We start from the raw sequence: 27112 nt of genomic DNA on the forward strand, positions 1-27112 counted from the left end.
GGTCTCACCCATTATCTCTATATCTGTAAAGAATTCACACTTCCCTCTTTATATCTCTGCCTTCTTTTGGTCTATATGAAACAATCACATATAATGCATTATACCACATGCTCTAATGATAAATCACCAAGCCTGTCATAGCTTAAAGCTTTTAGAGTCACTGTGAGTCACTTTCCTTCCTCAAGACACACAGCGGACTCTGGATCTTAGGTGTTTTTTTTATCAGGTGAAGAGAGCAGAAAGAGAGGGTTGAGGATATGCTGTAGAGATTCAATACTTCTGTTTTCTTTCACCATGGCCAGAGCTAATGCAGGGGTCTGCTTTGCATCCAGTGAATCTGGAAGAATGGGAGGCAGAGTAGTGTGGAGTTAGGGGATCATAGTCAGCTTCTGTCCTCTGATACACTGATGAGCAATGAAACAAATTCAGTTTCTCGTTTTCACCCTCTTACTCTCGCTCCCTCTGTCTCAACAGAACCAGAAAACTATGAGATTGAAAGCAAAATAATAATTTTCAGGCCTTTTGTGTAGAACATAAAGGAGAGGGTAAATTAGCCTACAGTATGTGTATGAGAGACTGTCATGCCTGCTTCATACTTTTCTCTGTAATGCCGTTATCTCAAAGTGCTCTTAACCACAGATAACATTCACTGCTGTTGAATTTACTGGCACTGCATGTATGGCACTTTGAATATATGAAAAAGGCTTTACAATGGGAGTCCAGTTTGTTGGAACTACGAATGAAGCAAGAGGGGAAATGATGTTAAGTCTGACAGAGCTGGGACAGAGGTCTTGGCTGCTGTAGCTTGTTAGACAATTCTGGTAGCGTCGTGTTAAGGTGGGGAAAGAGAAATACAAACGCGTACTTGGAGCAGTAGAGAGGTCCGAAGGCACATAAAGGTTGCGAGATAGTGGAAAACAGAGCTGCCCTGACGATGCTCATATCAGAAAGTGGCGCCATGCCTCTGGCAGCTGTTGTCACCCTGCTGACCTGTGTGTTGCTACAGGGGGCCCGAGCAGGAGTGGTGGGGGACTTCAACCATGTGGAGCGCTGTAAGGACTCTCTGTACATGGGCACCCCACCGCGAGGCTACCTCAGCAACTCCTTGAAGAAGATCTGCCAGCACTATGAGGACAAGCCGCGCTATGTCACCCTTTATGACTCCCACAAGCATATCCCCATCTATTGCGCTTATACCTTCAAGAAGTCAGACGGGGAGAAGAAGGTGGACTTCCCTTGGATGTTTGAGCCCCAGGTGAGTTTTACTATGAAACTTCATTAGGGGTCTAAGTGTTCGTTTGAGTGCAAGTTTTAGTACAAATCTAAGTTTCCGTCTGGGTTTTGATCCAAGTCTGAGTAGGCTACATGTATCCACTGTGACCAATTGTGTGGTCTCTGTGTATGTAATTATATTACATACACTACACTGTACTATAACACAACTGTGCATTTATGTGTATGCACACTCAGGTGTATTCAACAAGGAAATTATTGTTTTCAGACAAAGAAAACATATTGCATAAATTCACACCCAACTGCCAGCTTATAAAACCTGAGGAAAAGATATTACTGCTGCTATGGGCAAAAGAGTAAGCTTCAGATAAGCTGCTTTATTGCCCGTGAATTGGTACAATAAGATCATGTCATATCCCATTCATGTAGACGGTTTAGTATGTAGTTATGCAAATTGTTAACTTGCATTTTTTTTAAATGTGAGTGTATGTAAATGTGAGTGTATGTAGTTCTTGTTCGGATGAAGGTGAATAGTTAACTGCTTTTTGTCAACAGTAATCAATTTAGTTTCATCAATGGAAAACTTCATAGCTTTCATTCTCATCATCATTGTTTTTCTCACATAATTCTTTCTTTGTCTCTCTAGCTGGCCTCAGACAAGGGCAGCAGTAACATGGAGCCCTTTCCTCAGTCCTCTCACATGCATATGAACTTCGAGGACACCCAGGCGGTTCTGGAGGACTACGCCGATGTGGTTCTGTATGAGCGTGGCCACCTAAACCCCGACGAGCACCAGGCTGACCCACTGGACAAGGCTTCCACCTACACCCTGACCAACGTGGTGCCTCAGATCAGGGAGTTCAACATGGGCCCCTGGGCTGAACACCAGGAACTCATCCGCAAACGCCTCAACAACTACTGCCGGGGCAAGGCCTTTGTGGTCACTGGGGTCACCAGCTCCGGGAACATGATCCGTCGGGACAACCTGGACCGGGTGGCTATACCAGAGTACATGTGGTCGGCCTACTGCTGCACTGAGTTTGACCAAAACGCGCCATACTTTGTGCGCTACAAGTTCCCCGTGTTTGGGTCATATGGGCTCAACGACCGCATCAACAACATCATGGTAGAAGTTCCTCTCAAGAACCTGGAGAAGTTCCTCAAGGGAAGGATGGACGTGGACAAGAACTTCCAGATCTTCTACAATGACTGTGTGCCAGATATTTGAGATAAAGTGGGTTTTAGCTATAGTTCTCTAATAATTCTGGTTGATTCTGTGTTAAAAATTCTTTGCCACATGACTTTAGAGGTTTGGGCTTCTAGCAGTTCAGATAGATACTAATTTGAGAGCAAAATGGAAATGAGATGTGTTGTGAAATGTAATTGCAAGCAATAAAATGAGGAATTGACTTGACTCTGTCTCATGCAGTTCAATAAAATCCAGTGTCAGTTGATAAAAACTATTCTGCTGTTAGACAATGAAGCTGTTTTTCTCCATTTGCAGTGCCTCAAGTGAATGAATCCTCTCTAGGTAAGAAATATCCACAGTAGTGGGGCGCTGAACCCTTCTCACTAAAACAATCGTGTCCTATTTAAATACCAATCCACAGTCTTTGATCACAGAGCTTCATTTGCATATTGCCCTCTGGGTAACAATCTGATGTGGGGTGAAGAAACGCATGGATCTAAAGCTTTTATGTTCCCAGCTAAGAAAAGAAAAGAAAGAGCATTGTTTAGGTAAATATGTTTAATACATGTCCAAAGAAATATGGGATTTGAGAGAATTTAATGGAGCCATATGGAGACATATTAATGATGTAGTGGTTTCTTAGTCCAAATACTTTGTCAATAATGATTCCATCCACATGATGGCACTGCAGCTCCTTTCAAAACACTGACACTGGCCATACAGTACCAATTTATGTTGTTTGTCTGTGATATTCTGTGATCCTACTCCAGCAGTAAACACTCAGCAGCAATCTACACCATGAAATGACACATTTTGCCATAATACAGATTAATTAATTCATTTGTGGATCTGAAACAGAGATGCCTGAATATGTCATGTTAGTTCACTATCCCTTTTGGGCTGTCTGAGGCAGACATAGGTTATAAAATGACGACTGATCCAGAGACGACACTCTTTTCCACGCCACCCATCCTCGCCTCTGCACCTCTGCCTTGTCCAGTGGACATCCGTAGTAGTGAGGGTCGACGACTAGCACATAGCTGCCCTTATCCCCAGTGCACACCCCTATTATCCCTTTAGACGAGTTGTCCCTGTCCCCTCCCATCATGACTGGAGACCCGTGCTTCTGGTAGTGCAGATGGAGCTCTTCCACTGCCACCTGCTCCAGCTCTGCCCCTCCACCCCTAACATGAACGACCTTGCAGGGAACATCATAGAAGTAGTCAAGGACCAGGGAAGCTTCAAATGTCCCTATCCACTCCCTGGAACCTGAAAACGAGGCCGGCTTGTCCCCCATGGAGACCAAGGCTTGCTGGATCTCGGGCAGGCTTGGTGGGGGCCTGCATTGGCCCTTGGGTGGGGACCAGTTGTGGCACAGCCAGGAAGCCATTGTCTGTGTGGTGCGGTAGCCACATCCCCAGCCTCTGTCGTCTTGCCCATCGCAGCCATAATGGAAGTAGAGGCACTCTCCTTTTATCAAGGAACATTTCAGAGGGTCTGCAATTGGGCTAGGGAGACCAGTGTGGACGCTCTTCAGTAAAGTTTTGGTCCAGTTTGTGTTACCGGTCTTCTTCATAATCTTCTCCTCTCCAACTGTATTCTCTCCCCAGTCAATCTCCTCCTCAGTACCTTCTGCTCCTGTGACCTTTTTATCCATTATCACAGTTTGTCCCTACCAGCGAACCGCGCACACATTTCGCATTTAGCCTAATGTATTTACGAAATAAAAAAAAAACCAACTAGCTTTTCACAGTTGTTTGGTGTTACTGCAATCGATGTCCCTCTATGCACTTGCAATAACGGTTCAGTTCCGCTTTGTATTGTTCCCACTGTTGGTGCTGCCTTCAGTGGCTCTTCGTCAGCTCCAACTTCTGAGTGAAACAGTCGTAAATACAACTTGTAGCGCTTTTGGTCGAAAATAACAACATGGACCCTGTAACAAAAGTAGTTTTTTGGTGGCTGTTGTTTTATTTTATAAATGAAGTGGTTCACAGCTAGCTGCAGCGGCAGAATGAAGAGGAGAAAATGCGCATCAGGCATGTAATTGATGTTTTAATTAATTCATTGGTCAAAATATGTTGTGTCTCCATCGTATTTGCCATCAGTTGTTGACATTGCTTGCATGCTCCCTAAACACTACATCTTGGCAACTCGGTTATCATAGAAAATCACAATATTCCCAGTCGTATTCACTGTTGGATTGCTTATGTATGATCAAGTCGGAAATACAATATTTCCGCCAGCACATGAAGGCAGCATACTCGCCATCCAGCTGCACGTGTACACAACACAACACACCTGTAAATGTGTTTACGCTAATGACCTTTAACGTTTCTTTTCTCAACAAAAATGGCGACCAAGTTAAAATATACAAATTCCCTCTACTATTTGATGGTTTCGCAGTGTCTGTGCGGCGTTTCTTTTGCAAAGGAAAGTGCTTTACAAACTCTGGACGAGGTTGGACTTGTAGTAAAATGTGAAGAAGTCAAAATGAGAATAACCGTGAAGCGACAGTTTTTCGAAGAGAGGCGTATCCCGTTCACACATGAATATCTTCGACTGGGAGAAAACTCAACACATGGCTCCTGCAGACCCGTTTCAGAGGGACCCGTGTCTGCATCTGAAATGGTCATCTATGCTGGACTACAAGAATGTGGGACTGAGTCCAGAGTAAGACCAGGGGGGTAAAATGAGAGTATAACGGGTGTAAGGGCAGGGATACCCCGGTTAAAATGAAAGGCGGCGGCCTGGCTGTAGTCACTGTCCACATTCTGACACGTGACTGCTGAAGACAAGACAAATTCAAAACCTCATGGGAATTTAAGAATGAAACACAATGTCTAATTTATGGCATAGGATTTTATAAGACTGTAGAATTCCCTAGGGTATTTAGCCTTAAATCAGTACTTGTATCCATATTTTAATCTACACAACAGCGCCTCCCTCTGGTCCCTCTGACCACCTTAGCATCTGAGTTTGGCCTTTGCCATCATAATCCAAAATGAGTAGCCAATGGGTGCTGAGAACTTGTGAATACTGTTGAATTTTCTCATTCATTCATTAATTCATCCATTCATTCATTGATACTTGTTAATATCCAGGTTCACGGGGAGTGGCTTGTCTATTCCAACCAGCTGGTGCTGTTTCCTGCTGTGATTCCCATCTCTAGAGGCGGTCTGATAGTCAGAGGGGCAACCACTGTTGTACCTATTGAGTGCCATTATAAGAGGTGAGGCGGATGCCACATTAGTGTATGAAATCCTATGTGTACCTACAGAATAATCAGAACACAATCATTTCTCTTTATTAAGGTTACTTTACATTTTATAGGAACAAAGTTGTAGTTGCAACTTTTTTTCAACTGCAGTCTAATGTTGAATATTGCATTATATTACTTTTTTTTTTTTTTACCTATTACCAGTAACTGGCTACCAACTGTCTACCCCTCTGTCTACCACAGGTTAAACCAAATTTAACCTGTGCTTTTCTCTCTGTGGCAGCACAGAAAGCAGAGAGTGAGTGGAGAGCCTGTAACCCCGACCTGGCTGCCCATGACCTCCACTATCAGTGCCTTTGGCCTGCTGCACTTCTCCCTTCATACCATGACAGGTGAAACTACTATCTGACTGTAGCTAAGCTCAGAGATTTCCCTGACAACAGTAAAATGCAGCAGTAGTGCTTGTACTTGGAATGCAGCTGAATCTGGGACTGAAAAAAAGAATAGAGAAATGAATATCTGCCTATCCTCCTTTGTAGATGACTGGACCTCTCCACGTAGTTCATCAGTGTACCAGCAGGGGGAGGTAGTGTTTCTGGAGGCCAGCGTCGTTGCCCCTCTGCACCCTCCTCTCAGGATCTATGTCGACTCCTGTGTCGCTACGCTGAAGCCTGACCCTCTCTCCTTGCCCAACTACATGTTTATCACTAACCATGGGTCAGTCAGAGGACGTGACTGACTGACCCAAATTTGACCATGGGTCAGTCAGAGGACGTGACTGACCCATGGTCAAATTTGAGTGAAAACAATACTGATTTATGGATTTTATACACAATTTAGTGGCTACTTCACTCCAAAGTTTGCTTATGGCACAGTGACCTCATCCAAGATTTCAAATGTAAACTGAAATCTGTGCTTTAAACAAATCTACACCAAGTGGTGGGACACACATCACGACTATGTTTCACGCAGTTCACTGGGATCATGCAAGTGTGTGTTGCTCCTCCGTTACAGATGTCTTATGGACAGTGTAGTGCCAAAGTCGTCCTCTAAATTCCTTCCGAGGGAGCAAGATAACAGACTGCGCTTCAGCGTCCAGGCCTTTCACTTCAGCCAGGAGTCTGGAGACCAGGTAACGGCACCCGACTAGACGATCGCTCGATCATCACTATCTGAAGGATTACCGTTATTTGAATGATTGTCTTTATGAGCACAAACATGTTATTGGTAGCTCATAATTTACTTATCCTATTGGATTTTTTTTGTTTTATTGTTTGTCAAGTACTTTTTGGGAACATGTGATATAAATAAAGATTATTATTTGTTGTTATATGATATTGATATTGAAATATTGAAATTGGTCCCCAGAATCAAAATGTATTTTGTTAATTATGCTTTCTTGTTGCAGATGTTCATCAACTGTCACCTCAGGGCCACTCTTAAACAAAACCCACCTGACCACCTCAACAAAGCCTGCTTCTTCCACAGCCCCACATTCAGGTTAGGCTGCCAAAGTGTTGGCAAATTAGTTTATCACCTTTTGGCCATACACTGACATAATGCATATTTCCTTAGCTGGATTGCATGTTGCAGTGCAGGGCATCACAGCTACAGTGTGCTAACAAGACATTTCTGTCATTCAGCTGGCGTGCCACAGAGGGAGACAGTGCTCTGTGCAAATGCTGTGAGTCTGAAGACTGCTTTAGACAGATTGGAGGGAAGACTGATGGGCACACAGGACCCACTACTCAACCAGAAACAGGTTACTCACCCCTTTAAAACAAATGCAACCTGCAAGATTTTGGAGGGTATTGTACTAGATGTGCTGATAGCAAATGATAGAATAACCATAGTAGCTTGTGTATGCAGTGATACATGACTTGTGCTGTATCATGATGATTTTAAGTCAGTAGTACATATATTTTTTTTTACAGAAAAGGAGCATGAGGCAGACGCAACAGTTGGGCCACTTCACACCCTTCCACTCTCCAATTGGACAGGCCATCTCTCCGTCAATCTCTGAAGAAGCTTTTCCAACTGTACCTCAGGTGGGTACAGGGGGCATTCAGATAAAAGCCAAAACAATACAAGGAGATAATTTGGAAAATAACTCATTTTGGGGGTTTTGGCAAGACTGGTCATTACAGTTTAAATATGGGATCTAATCGTTTGAAGAATGAGCCGTAGCTGCGGTCTTAGTTTTATCGATTTCCACTTGGAGCCACCTAAAAGCCCCATTTAACCCAATTTGTGAATCATCTTCACACAATTTCCATTGTCTTTGTGACATGAAGTCACCGCAGATCCAATCAATATGTATATACCTGTACCTATATCTGAATCAGTTTGACCCCGGTGGTTACATCATGATATAAGCATGGGTACCTCGTTATCTAATGAGTCTTAACCATGAAATCGATAGCCATGAAAAGTCCATAAAATTACCCATGAAGAATTTCCACAAAGAGTCCAGAGAATTTCAGTGGAACCTAAAATATACCAGACAACAATATCCCATTGTGAAAATAAAAGAAAAGAAAAGAAGCACATTAGAATAAACAGACATTGGTCTAAGCATGTTTGGGACAGCTACACAGCTTCATATGTGCTTTAAGTCACCTTTCTGCAGAAGAAACACTCATCTTTTCCCATCACAGGAAACATAACAGTCCATATGGGAGACAAACTGGTAGGTCAGTGGTGGAGTCTGTGACAATTTCTGATGTAATGAAATCAGCACAGGTTTCTACTAGTATGTTTCTAGTAACTAATGCTGTCTTGATACTGATACTAGATATTGTTTTTAATCTGTACTTCTGAATTAAAGTCCTTGTTTTAATTTATTTAAAAACACAAATAATATACAGTTATATGGCCCCGAGAGAAAAGTTATGATCTTATGCATGACTATGGTTGCAAGAGCGCATGATTAAATATTATACATGAGTAGGTTCTCTTAGTGCCTGTATAAAAAAAACTGAATAAGGGTATTCATTATCTCATTGCCCTGTAGACTGGTTTGGGTGCCTGCCTGTGTTATTACACTACAATGTATCCCATCCCACTGAATGTTTTACCTAAGCATCAAGACATGAAAACCGACTGCATCTGATTATTAATATTATCATATTACACAAAACAGCAGTCTTCTAAGAGCAAGAGAATTAAATAATCATCAAATAGCAAAGAATGGAGCTGTTATTTTAAATGCTGTCAAAATCAAGGTGTGTTATGGCGTGTGGATAAAAACTATTTCTGAAGCTATAGGTGTGAGTGTTCATGCCTGAGGGCAGTTTGTCATGTCCCTTAATCTTTGATGTCCCATATACAGATCCACTGAATTATCAATTAGAAAATATGAACATGATTTTCTGGGTAGTGCTAATGTTATTGTAAAAGCTAGCATTATTCATAAAAGTCTGTCCTATGTTCTTGGTCAGTGTAGTACCTTAGTTTTGATTATCAGATTTTTTTTTTCTAAGTCAATGGACTGAACTGTCCAAGACCATAGGAATGGTCATATGTGTAACACAGCAAACACAGGCTCAGTGAGGCCTCAATTTCACATTTAACACTGGGAAAACTATTTAGTCAAAATGTGCTATTTACAGAAATGTGGTCCTGATCCTAACATTTATTTAAACCAAAAAGCAAAGTCAAATATGAACTGGACAAAGAAGAAATTAGGTTCCCCAAACCTTTCTCAGAGGGACTTGTGGAGTCAGGGCTGATATCTGATAAGGCATGTTCAAACATACCACCAAGCCTAATCTAAAGTGCAATAGTCTGTAAGGAAAAAACCTCTTCCTGCAATAAGTTTGCTTTTCCATTTTCAGCCACATACATTAATTCTTGAATTGAGTGCTGTCCTAGAGTGTACTAGATTGATGTCAGTGAATAGTAATGTATACATTTTTGTTGATTTGTGTTTTTTTTTTTTTTTGGCATTGAGAGTTTAACAAATGGATTCATAATGCATGTAACAACAGGTCTTGTACCAGAGGAAGATATCCACATCTCTATGAAGATGCCACTGTTGACATTTGGTGCATTGATCAGTTATACTTATGCCTGTTTATCTTTCTGAATCTGGCATGTGTTGACCTTTTTCCCATCCATATGATTTTCTGGAAATTGCAGTACAAAGTGGCATAGAGATCTACAGCAAAGAACACAGCATTTCTCATGCAAAGTAGGTATTACCTGAACTGAATAGTCATAACAGAGAAATTGGATTGCATTGCATGCTTTTAGGCCTTATTGCATAATGATAATGCCACTTGTGAGCTTGTGGTTTGAACAGCTGTGACTCCAGTAATGCTTACAGGCATCTAACTGTACGATCTGCATGTTGGTGCAGTGCAGGGCCTCTTTTGGTGTAAGTTGTTTTGTTTGAGGACGTTGTAGTATTAGAGTTGGCTGAAATGTTTGAGCCAGTAGGAGAAATGTCAATGGACTTCCCATTGAAGTGTGTGGCTGTTTTTTTTCAACAACAGTCACGAAGGACCAGCGCTCCATTAGATTAGATAGTACTGTCAAGAATCATCCATGTGACTACAAATTAATGGGCCATATGGGAATGTTAAGGGGTCAAGAGGTTTTCATAAGGCATCCATCTATAGAGATGTTTCATCTATAGAGTAATATCCTACATGCATTCATTTTGTATAATCACACCTTTTGATTTACAGCTGGATATGATACCAAGTTCCAAGACTACAGAACACTGTGTGAGATATATATGGCCTTTTTATATTTTTGAGTTTTGGCCTTTAATTATTGCAACATCTTACAGTAAATTGGGAAATTGGGTAGATATTGCACCTTATTTATATTGCAAAGTTTCATGTTTGTAGCATATGGCATCTTACAAAAACTAAGCCACCTTTTGAAAATAATAAACCAAGACAAAAACATACAGGAGACACATAATAGTTTGCTCTTCAGGACTTGAACCCATTTATTCTCTTTCAGGTGGGTGTGGTTATAGTATTATTCCCATTCAGGAGGGTGTGGCCCTGAGAAGAGGTATTGTTGAATACCAATCATGTCAGTTTGTTTCGTGCCAGAATTGAACAGCAGCTCTAGTGTTTTATAGAAGTGGGCTTTGTGAGATGAAGGTGGCTACACAGGTAGACAAACAGTGTAGATCCGTCCAAGTAGCCGGTAGGTCCATCCATCCATTTTCTAGCCACTTATTTGGGTCAGGATCGCGATGATGGAGTAGCCCAGACATCCTTTTCCCCAGCAACTTCCTCCAGCTCCTCCTGGGGGATCCCCAGGTGCTCTCAGGGCAGCTGGGAGATCTAGTCTCTTCAGTCTGTCCTGGGTCTATCCCGTGATCTCCTCCCAGTTGGTTATGCCAGGTATACCTCCAAAGAAAGGCACCGGGGGGCATCCTTATCAGGTGTCTGAACCACCTCAACTGGTTTGTCTTAATGTGGAGGAGCAGACACTTGACACTGAGGTCCTCCCAGATTGCTGAGGCCAACTACCCTGCAGAGAAACCTTATTTCGGCCGCTTGTATCTGCTATCTCATTCTTTCGGTCACTACCCAGAGCTCCTTCTTACCTTCAATTGTGAATAAGACCCTGCGATACCTGAACTCCTCCACTTGGGGCAGTTGCTCACCCCTCACCTGGATGGGACAACCCACCTTTTCCCACGGCGCCGAGGGCATATTCTGGTCAGGCAGGGAGGCAGTCAGTCAGTCAGTCAGACATTCATCAACGCTTCATGAGATGGCGTCTAGAGGGCTTTCTTTGGGCGTCTATAGGCCAAATAGGCCACACCAACTCCCACACACTGAGTCCCATTCTCTGCCATTAATTTACGAACATCCACATCTTCTGCTGCCCTACAAACTTTAACGGTAGGGTATGTTATTACCTTGTGGTATTTAAGTAACATTAGTGGAATTAGGTCATTTAACCCGATAATCGTGTCGCACTAGCTGAGCAACACGTTGAATGTGATGCTGAGCTACTGATGCTTAAGTGCATCCCATTGAATTAAACTGAACACACGCCCTGTGGGCTTATACAGGATCTGTGCTTGAGAGAACCACGGCCTCAGACTTTGAGGTGCTGATCCTCATCCCAACTGCATCACACTCAGCTGCAAAGCACTCCAGTGCATATTGGAGATCACGGTCCGATGAGGCCAGAAGGACGACATCATTTGCAAACAGCAGAGATGCCACCCCAACATCATTGAAACAGATACACTCCAGACCTTGGCTGTGCCTTGATCACAGCAGTGGCCCCAGCACCCCATACTCCCACAGTGCCTCCCACAGGATACCTCTGGGAACATGATTGTAAGCCTGTAGAAACGCATGTAACGCATGTAGATAGGACTGGCAAATTCCCTTGATTATCTACGAGAGGGTAAAAAGCTGGTCCACTGTTCTGTGGCCAAGACAAAATCTGCATTGTTTCAGAGTCCCATCGTTGCCGGACTCTTCTTTCCAGCACCTTGGCAGAGGCCCTCCCAGGGAGGCCAAGCAGCGTGATCCCTCAACAGCTTGAACACACCCTCCGGTCCCTTATTTTGAAAATGGGCAGCACCACCCCAGTCTGCCAGTCCAAAGGCATAGCCCCTGAAGTCCATGCGACATTGAAGAGAACAACATCAAGAGACCCCAGCTATCCAACCACCCCAGCAACCTCTGGCCCTGATCCCCTCAAATCTTCCAGCCCTACCTCCTGGACAGAGGGCGCCTGTTGGGTTTAGGAGTTCCCCGAAGTGCTCCTTCCACCTTCTGACAGTGGTTCATCACCAGATGATGAATGGTTGGCAGCTCATCCCCTCTCTTCACCCATGTGTTCAGAACATATAGCCTCAGGTCTGATGAAACAACTACAAAGTTGATAATTTACCTTGCAACATGCAGCCACATTGAGGCAACCCTCTCTTCCACCAGGAGAAACTCCAACTGTGCGGCAGCCAACAAGGGACTTGTGAGTATCCCCACACCCGCCTGGCACCTCTCACCCTTTACAACTCCTGAGTGGGAGAGAGACCACCCCATATCAAGGAGTTTGGTTCCAGAGCCAGCAAAGTGCATGGAGGTGAGCCCAACTATATCTAGTTGGTTCCTCTCACACCAGCTCAGGCTCCTTCCCCACCAGAGAGGTTATGCTCCTGTTCTGAGATCTGGTTTCTCTTGCCAGAGTCCATGACGCCTAGGTCTGCTCCACCCCTGCCCTTTGTCTCACAGGCGTTACATCCAACCTTACCCTTCTCCTTGCAGGTGGTGAGCCCACAAGGCACTGCTTTTTCAGGTTGTACCCTGCCAAGCTACAGGGGTCATCTGGCCACCAGGTGCTTGCCAGCAAGCAGCACACTTTTCTATTGGATAATACTGTGAACAGAGAAAGGTGAGGGAAATCAGAGAAAGGCACAGGGAAGATGTTGAGCCTGGAATAAAGCTCTAGTGTTTTACTCACTTTTTGTTTTTACTGTAAATTTCAAAGTACACATATACGGGACTAATCAGATTACCTCCTTTTGTCAATCAAATGCCCCATTGTCTAACATCTCTATGTTGCTAATTGGTTGTCTGTATGAAACTCATAAACCCTGTGTGCAGACATGTTTTTGTAATATATATTTATATGCACAACACAGACTTATAAATCGAGGTCAAAGAGTGAGTTGGATAGTAAAACTTGCAGGGTAAAAAGTATAGGTCTTACAGCCAGGGCAGCCAAGTCAGTGAAATAGCAGACAGGACAGCCAGAAGAGTAGAGTAGTGTGGGGTGGAGGTGAGTGGTGGTGAGAGGCCCGTTGGATAAGAGAAGGTGTGAGTCCCTCGCAACCATGCCAGAAAAATACCACACAAGGCAGCTTGGCAACAGGGAGAATACCACATACAAGGAAAAAGTAGGATGAAAGGGCGAGGGGATTGCTCACAGGGCAGCTGGGGCACAGGGAAGCTAATCAAACAAACAAAAAAAAAAATAACAGAAGAGAGTCGGTTAGATGACTGGATGAGAGAAAGGGAGAACAATAAGAGTGAAGATGGTAGTGTTGAGGTGGGAGTAGGTTAGGTAGTAATTAAAGCAAGTAATTGTTCTTTTTGTGTTGTGTTATGAACGTCAAAGGATGTCAAGTGTAAGCAAGGGGATGAGTGGATTAAAGAGATCACTGAAAGACTCAGACTAGAGGGAGTAACAAATTATGGGCTGGTCAGTACAGCCACAATGTTGTACTGTTGGCCACTAAGTAGCTCCACCGGAGGAGTTGGGGGTTAAGTGCCTTGCTCAAGGTCAATGTAACAGTTGTTAAGCAAGAGATGAGGATTGTTGAGGGAGGGAAGAATGTTTCTATTCAACCTTCCAGTCACAAGTTAATGTTTGTAACCAGTCATTATTCATTCTCTACCGCCACCCCCCATGATGGATGATGCTTATCTTCGTTATTCTCACCAACACAAACTGCAATGACGAGGTTCCTGTCCTGGAATTTGCACTCTACACGTGCAGAGGATCACAGGTGACAGGGCAGTAGCAGTGCTGGTGGTCATCATGGGACCACAATGCCTCGCCGGTCCAACAAAGTGAAAAAATTATCCTCTTCACTGTGGACGCCTGTAAGCTCTGAAACAATAACTTCCGACCTCGCCAGCAGCTACTGCCTTGGCTCCTGTGTCCCTCGTAGTCGGTCCCCCCTATTCTTTTATGTCAGCTTCCTGTCTTGTGTCGCGCCAGAGGAGCAGACCTCGCTGGCTGCGATCCCAAAAACTGGATGAGAAAGCATAACACACACACACACACACACACTTAGAGACACACACAAAAACACACATTCTCTACCGTAACAGCCGTGCACTTTCACTGCCTTCCATTTACTATGATGTGAACTCTCCCTCCCCTTGTTGTTTGCATCGCTGACTCCTGGCTGTCTTTGTTTATTAATCACAGGGGTGGGTGTGGGGAAGGCACAGCGAGTCTTTGGGTTCATCCCCAACTTTATATCACCCCTCCCCTTTTAAATCATACTAAATCCAATGACTGCATCCCATTCCAACCAAGGAGTCACTGTGACGGGACACTCCTGCCCCCGCACCCCCCACACCCCCTCACCTCCCACCCCAAGCCCCTGTCCTGGTCGCTATGCATGGCTCGCAGCACGTACCTTGTCTCCCTCTCCTCTCTCTCATGTTGGCTCAGACATAAGCAAACAGTCCTGGGGCTTTCAGCAAACAGTGCAACAATCTGTCAACATTGTCGTCAGCTTAGCACTGCAGTGACCATGTAGAGTTGAAGCTGACTGATATATATGTATGTGTATATACATTTATTAGAGAATGTCTAGAGAATTACACTCAGTTACACGTAGAATGTCCAAGGCATTCATTAATAACACCTGATAAATATGGCAGGGAACTTAGGAATCGGGAGGTATTGGCTTTCCACAGTTAGAGCTTTATCAACATACCTCTCGCCAATAAAATTAGAGAAGGCAAAAGCACTATATTTTGGCTTCAGATTTTTTGCATCAAATGTTTTAAAAAGAACCGTTTATGCAAAGCCCCCTACTTGGGTTTAGAGAGTGTTACAACGAGGCATCCTGATCAGTAAGTTTGTGTTGAATTGGCCTTGAATTATGTTGAGTGAAATTGGGTACGAAATATGATCAAATATGAAATAGTGTTGGGAAATTTGATCATATCCATATAAAGTTTATTCAGCCTATCATCCCTCTTCTAATTGCTATGACATTTCTACCATTGACCTGCCATCATATCTTGAATGGGCTTCACAGAAACCCATTCTTGTCAATGAATGTCACCTTCATGTGTGTATGCATTCACCGTTCATAGGCTCATGTACAGTATATGATATAGGCTACTCCAAATTTCCACTGGTCATTTTGACCAGTGGTTTTTCAAATTCACTGGCCCGAACACTGAAACTACTGGCCCATTAGTGTATCAGTGCGTTTTGATGCTGCCACTTTGAGATTTTAGATTTTTTTGAGATTCATATTACCCAACACTAATTCTACTCTCATTCTCTGCATATTTTGCATTAGACCTTGCCTGTCACTGCATCATGACCTAACCACCGCTCTGGCCAGTGAGGCTGAAACTTTCGCACTCTTATCCTGTCATATTCTGTCTCCTTCTCCCTCTGCTCTTCCTCCAATGCCTTTCTCTTAGGAGAATCTTTTTTCCTGGCATCTGGCCAGATGATGGAGGCTTAGGAAACATCTGAAAGAGCGGTGATTGCAGTGACGCTGCTTGTCTGTATCCAGCCACCGTAAACGTAGTCACAGAATGTGAATGTTGACGTTGCTACATAATTAGTCCAAACCGCCATGCGGCATTCTGCATGCTTGATCGCAAAGAGGGAAGCGTTTTCTGACAATGTAATCATTCTGTCAATCATTTCATAACCAAACTGATCAAATATAGGCAATTTTTAATGGCCAAGCAGGCCACTAAAAATCAATATTTGCTAGCCCAGAAAACACTGTCGGGCCACCGGGTAAATGGCAATGTCAAGCCCTGTACTGTACAAACAGTAAGCATATGAACCTGTAGGGTATAGAACTTCAGTATCAGTCTCTTCAAGTATTTGCTTTAGTAAGGCTATATAAGCCTATGTCACTTAGCATTGCATGCTGGCACCTGATAATGCACATTCAAACACACCATTACTTCCTGTCTTCCACCCCCCTCCCCCTTCATGACACACAGTGGTGACTTCCAGGAAATGTCAGTATATTTCCTTTACTCTGGCCCCAAAGGGATGCCAAAGGGCAAGGTGAGAGCATGAGGCATAAAGAGGCCTATTTGAAGAGTTAAAGTGCACCTAATGGAGTTGCTGTTTGATATCTTTTACCACAACCCACGCACCACCCATGGATTGTCCTTACTGGATACTCATTTTCAGATGTATTACATGCTGTAATCTTTGATCCAAGTTAATTTAATATCAATGATATCATTTTATGTAATGATAATTAACCACATCCACAAGGATAATAAAATAAATATTGTGCACTGAATAATTAATGCCATTTTCAGAATGTAGGATTAACTGTCTCCTATGGAATAACTAGTCTGTCCTAGGCCTATTTGTTTCATTGTATCACAAGGAAGCCATATCAAGAGGAAACTATTCTAAGAATGCTGTCTGCTACCATGTTGGATGAACTCCAGCCCTCTCGCTGAACTTGAACAGTTTCCTTGAAAGAGTCTCTGCATCTTCCTGTGGCACGCATTCTGTTTAGATGATGGCACGGATAAGGTGTTGTCACTTCACATACCCAGGTTGGGGTCAGTCTCATTTTGATTCAAATCAAATTTATTGAAATGTCACTGTACAGGAAGTATGGGGTGGGGATATATAGTATTTGCAATTAATTACCAGTTATTTCCTGGACTGGAATTGAGTACCCATTCTTTCAACACGGGCATTGGCAACTGATGCAGGTTTATTCTTGTTAAAAATCTGCCTTCAGCATGGTGCATTATCTTTGGTTTTTACACTGTATGCTTGAGTAATTCTTCCCTAGAAGAATTACTCAAGATAAGCAGCTGGTCTGTAAACATGAGTATTCTGCAAATATTTGACTTCCACTATAGTCCATTTAGTGCTAAGCCATTACATGTCTCCTGGTTAAGACTGTAAATGAATTGATTGAATCAATATTTTTTATTGTTTGACTTGATTGCTGTTTTATTCCTTTGTGGCCATATGTTATCAAACAAAAACACAAAGCTTTTGATTTCCCCTCGTGAGTTAGTAAACCACAGAAAAGTTTGAGCACAACAATTTGTGTCTAAATTTAACACATTTTTTGTTACTTTTCAACACAACATGGGCTAATGACAACACATAGTGACACAACATATATTGTTAACTAACCTTATCTGACCTGAAAAGTAAAACAAAAGTGTGATGCCCCAAACTAGACACACACACGTGTTGAAAATGACACTTTCTTGTTAAGAATGAATGAGTGCAGGGGTGGAGATGTTCAGGTGCAGTTTTATGACCCTGTCTTGGCAGAGTGCTTTGATCCACACTGATCTTTGAAAATGGATGATCACAAGATGCAGACTTCTGAGTGAGGCTCTGTGTGTGTACGTGTGTGTGTGTGTGTGTGTGTGTGTGTGTGTGTGTGTGTGTGTGTGTGTGTGTGTGTGTGTGTGGAGGGTGTGGGGTCATTAAGTAAGACGTGAGCCCCATGACGTCAAGTTTTGTCTTGCTGGGCTGGATTGGACAAAGTGGCGTCTACATGACAGATTACGCTTATTGAACTACTCAGGTTAAACTATATAACTTAATAAGTATTTATGATTTCCTTTCTTTTTTTTTTTAATTTCAGATGATGTTGGAAATGATTGGACGACCCAAGATATTGAAAATAAAGTCAATTTATGTAAAACCTTGATTTCTGCGCCACGTTTTTTTTATTGCATTAACCTATGCTTTCAGGTCTGATGCGCCCTGGTGAAAGTTAACAATGATATATTAAAGTGGTTAGACCTGTGACATTTAAGACTAGTTTGCCCATTTGACGTTTATTAATATTTACGCTAACATTTTTGGGAGACACAGCCAGTGAAGAGGGACGTTTCAGAGGATCATCCATAGAAACACAATGGATGGGAAGTCACCGCATGGCTTTTTTGAGACATGATTTACTTTTGAGGCCTATTGTTTTGAAAACATGGATATTATTTGGATAACAATGAAAGAAAAACAGTTTTGCCTTAAGGGAGGAAGTAGTTCAGATAGTCATCATAGAAACAATGCAACTTTATTTTCAAAGTCATCAATAAAAAAAACAGGATCAGTTTGTAGATACACCTACCGGATAAGTGCAGGAGATCCACAAAAGAGCTTCGTTTCCAATTAATGGGCAATAGACCGACCTATGGGCCAAACAGCGAGGATCCTGTGAGGGACTATATGGATGTCGCTATGGAGTTTCCCAGTGAGTTATGGAGATGCCTCCATGTCTTTTTCTCTCTACAGTGGCTTTAGTACTCTATTTTGATTGTTTAGGCAGAGGGGGACTACATGGGTTGATGTTTAATCGCTCACTGTGGTGCGTAAAAAGGCGCGTCCTCGTCCTTGCGGGTTATCGCTTTATCCTTTAGGGGAGGTAAATAAAAGGTTTTGCCAAAGCACAGCAGTGATGCAAAGCCTGGTCGATGCCTGCTCTCACCGGCAGCACAGGTCTTTGAAGACATAGGGATCCACTCCTGGTTCCTGGATAAAGCGGACCAGCGCGCTGTGGGTGCATGTTGGATTTGACTGTCTTTTGTTGCGCCGAGAAGGTTGCGCATATATTGAATTATTTTCACAATGTTTCTTAAAGATGCGGCACCTGTTTGCGAATGTTGCAGAAAACAAGTAGAGGTAAGAGCGCTTCTAACGTCATTCAATCTGGTGCCTTAATTTGGAAATTACCCGTGCGCTGCATCAGTATCTATAGTATTGTAGAAAGTTGTTATCACTTAGCTGTCCTATAGATGCAGCTTGGATTCGTATATGTGCATATGTCTATGAATATTGAATATGTTTAACATTTTAGTCATTTTTGGGAGTCTTTTGCCTTTTCAGAAGAGGAAGAGGATTTCTCCATTGTCTACATTTTATAAATCCTTCTTCATGGATGTTGGAGGATTTTCTTTATTTAACGCAGTTCAGCGTAAATGGAGCATATAACAACTTATGATATATCAATTCCCTTGAATGTTATTGTACTTTCTGTTCCAGTACTATAATCCCCCCCATAGTCATCAATCATTTAATCTGATTATAAAATGCTCACTTTTAAATGAGGTTGTTTAGTTTACTGTCAGGTGATGGAAGCTGAAGCCTCATGGGGTGTCTGATAGACACAATCTTTTTTAAACTGATGCAGTGCATGATGTTGGTCCTGTACCTCACTGAGCTGAGCAAGGCACTAACACTGTCTGGTTTGATTCCCACTGGGGCCAAGCATGGTAAAAAAATTATGCATTCTTGTTACTGTAAGGACAAAAGTGTCCTCCGAATGACAGATATTAATGATCAGTTTGTTTTTCTGCCTCGTTCACTAGGAAAATAAGTCTTTCCTGTCATTCTTTTCTAGCATGACACAGCAGAATGGAAAATTAGGGATACTCAATGTGAAAGCTGAATCTGGAGTTTTGGCCAACACGAAGAGACATGCCACATACCGGTAGTCTAACTTATGACACAGCAGAAAAGAGCAAGAGGTTTTTCTAGGCTGACACAGCTATATGGGATTCCAATGAAGCTCAGCAGGAAATGATGTCACACCTGTGTCATCTGATGCCTGGTCATTCACAGCTTTTGCACTTTCCCATGCATTGAAAATGTAGGAGGGGTAGCAATCAATAGTGGAAAGTTTATCTGTATTTTCAGTTGTACTTAAATGTGACTGCCTTGTCAGCCCTCTGCACCACTTCACCATCAGTTTCACACAGACCAGTTGGTTTAAATTGCTGAGCTCATCTATTTTCGGTGCATAAGTTTGATATGAGTTGTTTAGAGTAGTGAGTGACTAATGCATCATCTCGTGAGCATCCGACGACCTTTCCAAATTATCTGTCACATACCTAGTGTGGAGCTTGCCGTTATCCGAAGCACTGCCACTTGTGGGCTACAGCTTCCAATTTAAAATAGCATCAAGGTCTTGGAACCTGATGCTGGCAGACAGGCTGTTACCCTTCACTTTGGCCACAGTCCTGCACTGCAAATCTCACCTCTGTGGACAGCATGTGGCGTGTGTGTGTGTGTGTGTGTGTGTGTGTGTGTGTACACAGTTTAGATTCATTCATTCTCACGTAGGCCATGGCAGGGGTGAAAAGGTCGCTGATAATGCTGAAGCTGAGTCACACATACTTAAACAAAGTGATCAGCATTTTGGATAAAGAAGAATACCAGAGTGTATGGAAAGGAAGCCATTAATAAGGTTAGTTCCCCAGTACACATAACACTTAACCTCTGAAACTGGAATGGGGTTAAAGATTATTTGCACACAGTACCTCAGTTTACTTGTGACCACATTGTTGATCTTAAGTATTTCTGGTGAGAATGAGAATGCACAAAGACCTTGAAGGCTTGCATATGCACAAAGTATCTTAGGATAGGAGTTATGATAAGGGCCATATGCACAAAGCCTTTAAAGTTTGTGAAGTGGCCAAATTTACCAAAGTCTAACAATAAATTTACCAGTGTCTAACAATACATTTGCCAATGTCTAACAATAGTGGACATTCTTTAGAAGCATGTAGGAAACCACTTTATGCGTACAGGCCCATTGTAGTAGGATTTGTTCCCTGTGTGAAAAGGCTATTCAGTATTTATTTCCTGACATATGTTGACATGTATATATCATCTGTAAATGCTAAATTTCAGTGAGCCTCGTTATGATATCATTACCGAAATGCGTGTGTGTGTGTGGTGTACAGTGTGAGCGTGTGCTGGGTCAGATGGCAAGTCCACAGGGATTATCAGCACCTGCTCGGAGGAACGAGGAGGCCACGGTACCAGCACTAATGCTTCTGGAGCAATTAGCACGCTGTGAAGGTAGTGGGACAGCACAGATAGTGTACAGAGGGATTCTGCAAAACATGGGGGTGGTACGAGGCGGGCGTGTGGTTTTAAACACACAGACTCATCCTACGCGTCTGTGACAATCCCCTCCATGACGCTGGTGTCGAGGAAAGGTTAAGCTGATTATCCTAGTGACCTCTTAAAGGACCACCACTCAAAGTTGCAGAGGAAGACCTCAGTGAGGAGAGACACTCCTGGAATTGTTTGAAAGAGGTTTACAGTGACGAGAGAAAAGATTTGCAGATTAGTTTAGATCTAGTTAAAGATGGAGAGATGGAATCATTGGCAACAGTTTGCAGCAGTTGCTACTTCATGGTTTATGTGTCTAGTGGATGTAATAGAATTGTCATTGTTATATGTTATTTCTTATTTCCCTTCAGTGGTAGCAACAACCGCAGTATTACCTTTTTGCAGTTTAGCTCGCTTAGCACTAGTAGTCTGGGAGCCTGGGAACTTAATCTAGCCTGTACCTGACCTGTCTGCCTGGGAAGATCATCTGTTATCTGTATCATCCTTCTGCGTCACACATCCAGGCTGCTGTGAAAGAGTGCATTCAGCATGTGGCACAGAGGAACGAGGCTGGATGCCCACATGACCCACAATAGTGGAACCGCACTCATTGCCAAGTATATCCATGGAGGGTTCAGAGTGTGCTGTGTCTTTCAAAAGAGAACGTTTAAAAACTCTTGCATGGTCAGTGAGGCAAAGGTTAGGAGTAGTTACATACTTCAATGAAGTCCACATTTCTCAGTGGTTTTAAATTTGGGATGGGTGAGCATGGACAATGCACACTATCTAAAATATCTCATAGTGCCCCAGTTGTTTTCCCAAAGAGCAAAAGAAAAAACGCTTCCTGTTCATATTCCAGTTGTGAAATCCGACATGTTGGAGTTGAGGGTAATCTCCCTTCATGGTTAAGTAGAAGATTACTAACTAACTGCAAAGATGATCGGGGGCAGGCCTGATGCCGGCCCAACTGAAGACATTTGTGCAGAAAGGGTTAAATGAGGATTCAGTCATTTTTGCTTTGTCACTGATATCCACAATCTCCTCTTTCTAACTCGCATGATTATATATCACTCACATGCAAAGCTAAAGAGACACCTCTTTGTGCTTAATATTCTGCAGATATTACATGATCTAGAGCGTTAATCATCATCAACTAATATGTGCAATGTGCGTGTTTTTATTGCTAAATCACTGGATTATGTTGAAAAGAAAATAGATATTTCTCGTATCTAATATCTACTCTGATGTTTTGGAAGGCTAATCCTTGATCAGCAAATGTATTCATATGACAGTAACATCTTTAGCGAGGCCCTCCACTTAGTAAACTATTCAGTCATTACAATCATTTCCTCGAACAAGACTACCATCAATCTCTACCAGCTCCAGGGCTGCTGTTCTGTAGCTGACCCTGACCTCTGACCTCTCTGTGTTATTATTATGTTGTTATTCACAAATATATATTATCTTTGTTTCACTCCAGATCTAAAGAGATCATAGGACAACAATGCAGGGAAATAACTGTTACAGATTTGCTAATAAGTGGACTTCTTCAGTCGAGAACAGCCCTTCAGGTCTTACCATATGCAAGATGCATATAGAGTCATCAGATGTAATTTCACATACTCAATGCACAAAGACCCAAGGTTTAGCAGCCTTGAGTCCTCACTAGCTGTTTAGAAGTATCAATCATGAGATGCCATATTGGCAAACAAGGTTATTCTTTATGGAGGTATAATTGTGTGGTTGTCTCGAGAGCTGAGTTTCTAATCTTGATTCCCTGACAGCATTGTAGATAACAGGAAAGAACTCTATTGACGTCACTGGATGAGCGTAGTAGAAGCATTACTTAAGTAACGGTGCTTTCCAAACTTTTGAGGGTATGAATGAGAATAAGAAAAAAAGTGGATGACAAATGAAGAGTGGATGATACTCATGTGAATGACCTAGTTGTATTACTCTCAGCCAATTTGTTTATCCTGTGAAAATTAATGCCCTTTTGTTGTGTTGATTGGTGGCTATCCTCTCTTTGCTTCTAACTGTACTGAAAGGGCTCACAAGCTTTCTTGAGCTGGTCGGAAATGATTGAATCAGCAACATTTCTCCCCCTTGTGGTGGTAGTGGTAATGTTTAGTGCTCAGGGTGGATGTATAGGTCATGACCAGGTTAATCCCCAGAGGACCATGTGCTTAAAGCATGGCTGCCACCTATTTTTGACATCAAACAATCCTCTAGACTGCATCACATGTCCCTACAGGGACAATAAAGTATATTCTATCCTATCCTATCCTATCCTATCCTATCCTACATCTTCATAACGGCTACAAAGATACATAGAACTGACTCATATCTAGTTCTTAGCAGGCTAGCTTGGGTGGCTGTAGTGTAAAGGTTGGAGAAGTGTGCTTGTAACCACTGGTTTGAGTCTCCAGACCAGCTGGGAAAATGTGAATAAGTAGAGCTCTCCCACAGCAACTACTGTTGAGGTGGTCTTCACCAAGGCTGATTTGCTCACTGGCCTACAATATAAAACTGATGAAAAAGAGAATACATGCTCAGCAAAGCCTTTCCTTAGATGGATAAAGGTTAAAAGGTCTTTAGGTTTGTTTTGCATTTGCTTCTGTTCTGCTTCTGGTTGAGATTCCCCACATTTGTTGTATTCAACAAGCATTTTCAGTGGATGCAGCATTTGCACCCTGGTGAGATGAAGTAAAAGCCCCACACAACAATTTTTCTCAGAGGTTTTCTGGTAACAACACAAACTTCTAAATGTTATATGAATGGCAAAGCTGGTATTTAGGTTACATGTTTTTTGTAGTGTGTGTGTGTACCCTAATGTTGTGGATGGATACCAGTCCATCTGGTGTATTCCGGTCATTTGATTTAACATTTTCTTTCTCAGAATCAGAAAGTAGCTCAGATGGATGCATTCATACTGGCTACTGTAGGACCGTTCAACTCTGCTCCATCCTGTTTTACTTGCTCACTTATCAGCAACGTTTCAGTGAGTGTTGTATGTATGATTGCAGGACTGTTTGCCTTGCTGTTGATAGTGTTGGAGTGGACCCGGCCAGGCCTACCGTCTCCGTTGAGGCCCATCTGCGACCTGAGGGTCTTGAACCACTTCATTAAGGAAGCACGAGACGCAGAAGTCGCCATGGTGAGAGGCACAGACATGTGTGCACTCAGATATTGGAGCAGGCCAAGCTTGTTGTGGAGATTATGCCATCCTGTGTAGCTCTCAGTGGGTAGAACATGGCACCATCACAGCCAGGGCCCGGGGTTTGTTCCCCACTGGGGTCACCCAAGTGTCTGTACTCATAGTACTGCAAGGCACTTTGGATAACAGCATCCATCAAATGGCATATGGTCAGCAATCTAATATTTGTTACTCTCTCTTGTTCACCCAGCGGTCATGTAGAGACGGATGTAGCCTGTCAGAGTCTGTCACTGTTCCCCAAACCAGAGTCGACTTTGATGTCTGGGAGAAGAAAAGTGTAAGTAACCACATAAAACTGTTGAGTTTAAAAATAGTTTGTGACAGATTTACATAGTATGCTATATACGTGATGCTGTACATTGAAGTATAAATTTCCTACCTTACTTTTAATGTGTAACCTTTTAACCACAATGGTCTTCTTGGAATCATATTAATTTGATATTTTCGGGCTTTCAGGTCTTTTGGACATGTTTTTGGACATCCCATTAATTTCTAATGGTAGAATGCTGATTCCCTGCTGTATTTGTTCCTGATCTCATCCATATTGCACACACTTCAACTCTTGCCTTGTGCATTTTTCCCGACCAGGCACTGGATCAAGCCCAGGAGGTGCAGTCTGGCCTATGGCTGCTGCACCAGGCCCTCAGCTTGCTACGGGCCTCAGTCACCAACACAGCACTGCACAGCCACATAGACAACGGCATCAGAAACCTGCTCAGCATCAATGCTGTGCTGCGCAGCCTCAACATTCAGGTAAGATACTGTAGATTCAGAGGTCAAGGTTCAGAAGCAGAACATTCAAAAGAAGGAGGTCAATGTGGATAGGGGATTGCGGCATGAGAAAAAAAAAGCCTGTTTTTGCTAATTACAGCAAATAACACTTACTTAACAAAGAATGGCTGTTTTATTTGAGATATATTAATTGTACTTCAGTTCAACTTCAGTTAATTTTCTTCTAAATTCACAATGATGTCTTTTCTGATAAGAGAGAAACTGAGTGATGGCCACGGGACTTGAGCTGCTTTCACATTCATTTAAGCACATTCATACCATCACACCTTCTACAGCCTAGGAAAAAGCCTGCAGAAGGTGTGATGGTATGAATGTGCATGTAAACGCACTCAATTTGTCAAGTTTTTAGGGGTCATGCGATTTGAAAAATGCTCAAGGAGTGTTAAGATGCACTTAAACTGTACTTACACCCATACAGTTTAGGTAATGTTTTTTCTATAAGCCTTACTATGTGTGATACACATAGTATATCAACATGCTTCTTTGCATTCTCTTTCAGGAGTATACCCCATCATCCAGTGCAGTGGGGGGAGAGGAGACGTGGAGGGTGTCCTCAGCACCAGACTTGCTTCAAGTCCACGTCAACTTCCTGCGAGGCAAAGTGCGCCTCCTTCTTTTGGATGCGCAGGCTTGTCACCAAGACGTCAGTTGATCAGCTTATCTCCCTACTCCAGGCGAAGCTGATTTGTGTTTCCTAAGGCAAGAGGAGGGATTTGACACTTTTGACCTGCTCATTGGCTGGTGGAAGCGGTGTGGAAAGTGAGAAAGGTACAGCCATCCTCGTAGAAGTGGAGGAAGCTGAAAGCAAAGGACAGTCCCAGCTGGGCTTTGGAGGGACAAGAGAAGATTGCACCTTGGAATATGGACATGAAACATGGACATGGTGAAGCACACATCAACCAAAAACGAGGCCTGTGGGATGCACTGCTCCAATAGCTTTTCAACGGGCTCTCTCCAGCACTTTGTGTGTGTGCATGTGTTTGTGTGTGTGAGTGAGACTGTTTCATTTTACATGTCGTGTGCGTGTGTCTATCTGTGTCACGTGTTGTCTGTTTCAAGTGAGTTTAACCCTTAAACCCATCTTTGTAGACTCAATTGTGGACTTAAACCCACCAGAGTGAACAACCCAGAAAATATAGATTGCACCTGGAAACTGGAGGACCGTGAGGTTGTGACAGGGCATCTTTTTCCAATATCACTGTAAAAAAAAAAAAAAAAGAAAAGAATGAGGCATAACCCTACTAAACAAACCTTCAACATTTTAACAACTGAGTCTCATATAAATATAATAGTTTCTTTTGTTTTTGGAATATTCTTTTTTTCAATAACTGTTTTAATATATTTTTATACAGATGTATATTTCTACCTTTAAGCTCCAGTCTGTTGTATGTATTTTTTAGTGTTGGATCTTTAGGATTTTAGTTGGGCTCTTCTAGCTTAGAGCCACGTTCACTGGTTTAACACTGAATACTTTTGTAAAGGTATTTGTTGACATCATATCCACTGGCACACTACTGTCTCCCTTTTTATAAAGCTTGTATATGCATACCTAACTAGGTGTTACAGTTTTACAGTGAATGTTCTTCCAATGGAACAATAGAGAAAGAGGGACTAAAAAACTGAGGGGGGGGGGGGGGGGGGGGGGGGGGTTACGTGAGAACTGTGAAGCTATTTGGTGATTATCTGTGTTTCTGTCGCTGCCTCACCAACACTCAGCCAGAGCCTCGACACTGATAGCAAGACTGCCAGGAAAAATATTGATTGGACCTTATGATGAACATCCTGTTAAGGCCGTAATTGTGAATAATTTTCCAGAATCTAACTCTAAATCGCACGCGCCGTCTCTCCGTCCCCGGCTCTT

General features: G+C 42.7%; 4 protein-coding genes across 4 annotated transcripts; 3 read left to right on the forward strand and 1 right to left on the reverse strand.

Moving 5' to 3' along the window:
- Positions 1–757: 757 nt before the first annotated feature.
- Positions 758–2633, forward strand: LOC139925033 (endonuclease domain-containing 1 protein-like). Its single transcript, XM_071916272.2, has 2 exons — positions 758–1255; positions 1880–2633. The coding sequence occupies exons 1-2, from the start codon at positions 935–937 to the stop codon at positions 2459–2461; spliced, it is 903 nt and encodes a 300-aa protein (XP_071772373.1). The 5' UTR covers positions 758–934; the 3' UTR covers positions 2462–2633.
- Positions 2634–2995: 362 nt separating this feature from the next.
- ufsp1 (UFM1-specific peptidase 1) lies at positions 2996–4159 on the reverse strand. Its single transcript, XM_071916270.2, has one exon. The coding sequence runs from the start codon at positions 4077–4079 to the stop codon at positions 3309–3311; it is 771 nt and encodes a 256-aa protein (XP_071772371.1). The 5' UTR covers positions 4080–4159; the 3' UTR covers positions 2996–3308.
- Positions 4160–4897: 738 nt separating this feature from the next.
- LOC139925015 (zona pellucida sperm-binding protein 3-like) lies at positions 4898–7668 on the forward strand. Its single transcript, XM_071916250.1, has 8 exons — positions 4898–5092; positions 5524–5651; positions 5928–6031; positions 6179–6356; positions 6654–6771; positions 7048–7139; positions 7283–7401; positions 7574–7668. Exons 1-8 carry the CDS (start codon positions 4913–4915, stop codon positions 7660–7662), a joined length of 1008 nt encoding a protein of 335 aa, XP_071772351.1. The 5' UTR covers positions 4898–4912; the 3' UTR covers positions 7663–7668.
- Positions 7669–18518: 10850 nt separating this feature from the next.
- epoa (erythropoietin a) lies at positions 18519–26577 on the forward strand. Its single transcript, XM_071916265.2, has 5 exons — positions 18519–18597; positions 24269–24399; positions 24650–24736; positions 25048–25212; positions 25751–26577. Exons 1-5 carry the CDS (start codon positions 18519–18521, stop codon positions 25901–25903), a joined length of 615 nt encoding a protein of 204 aa, XP_071772366.1. The 3' UTR covers positions 25904–26577.
- Positions 26578–27112: the final 535 nt, after the last annotated feature.

Source organism: Centroberyx gerrardi, chromosome 23, assembly GCF_048128805.1.
Source record: "Centroberyx gerrardi isolate f3 chromosome 23, fCenGer3.hap1.cur.20231027, whole genome shotgun sequence".
Lineage (NCBI taxonomy): Eukaryota > Metazoa > Chordata > Actinopteri > Beryciformes > Berycidae > Centroberyx > Centroberyx gerrardi.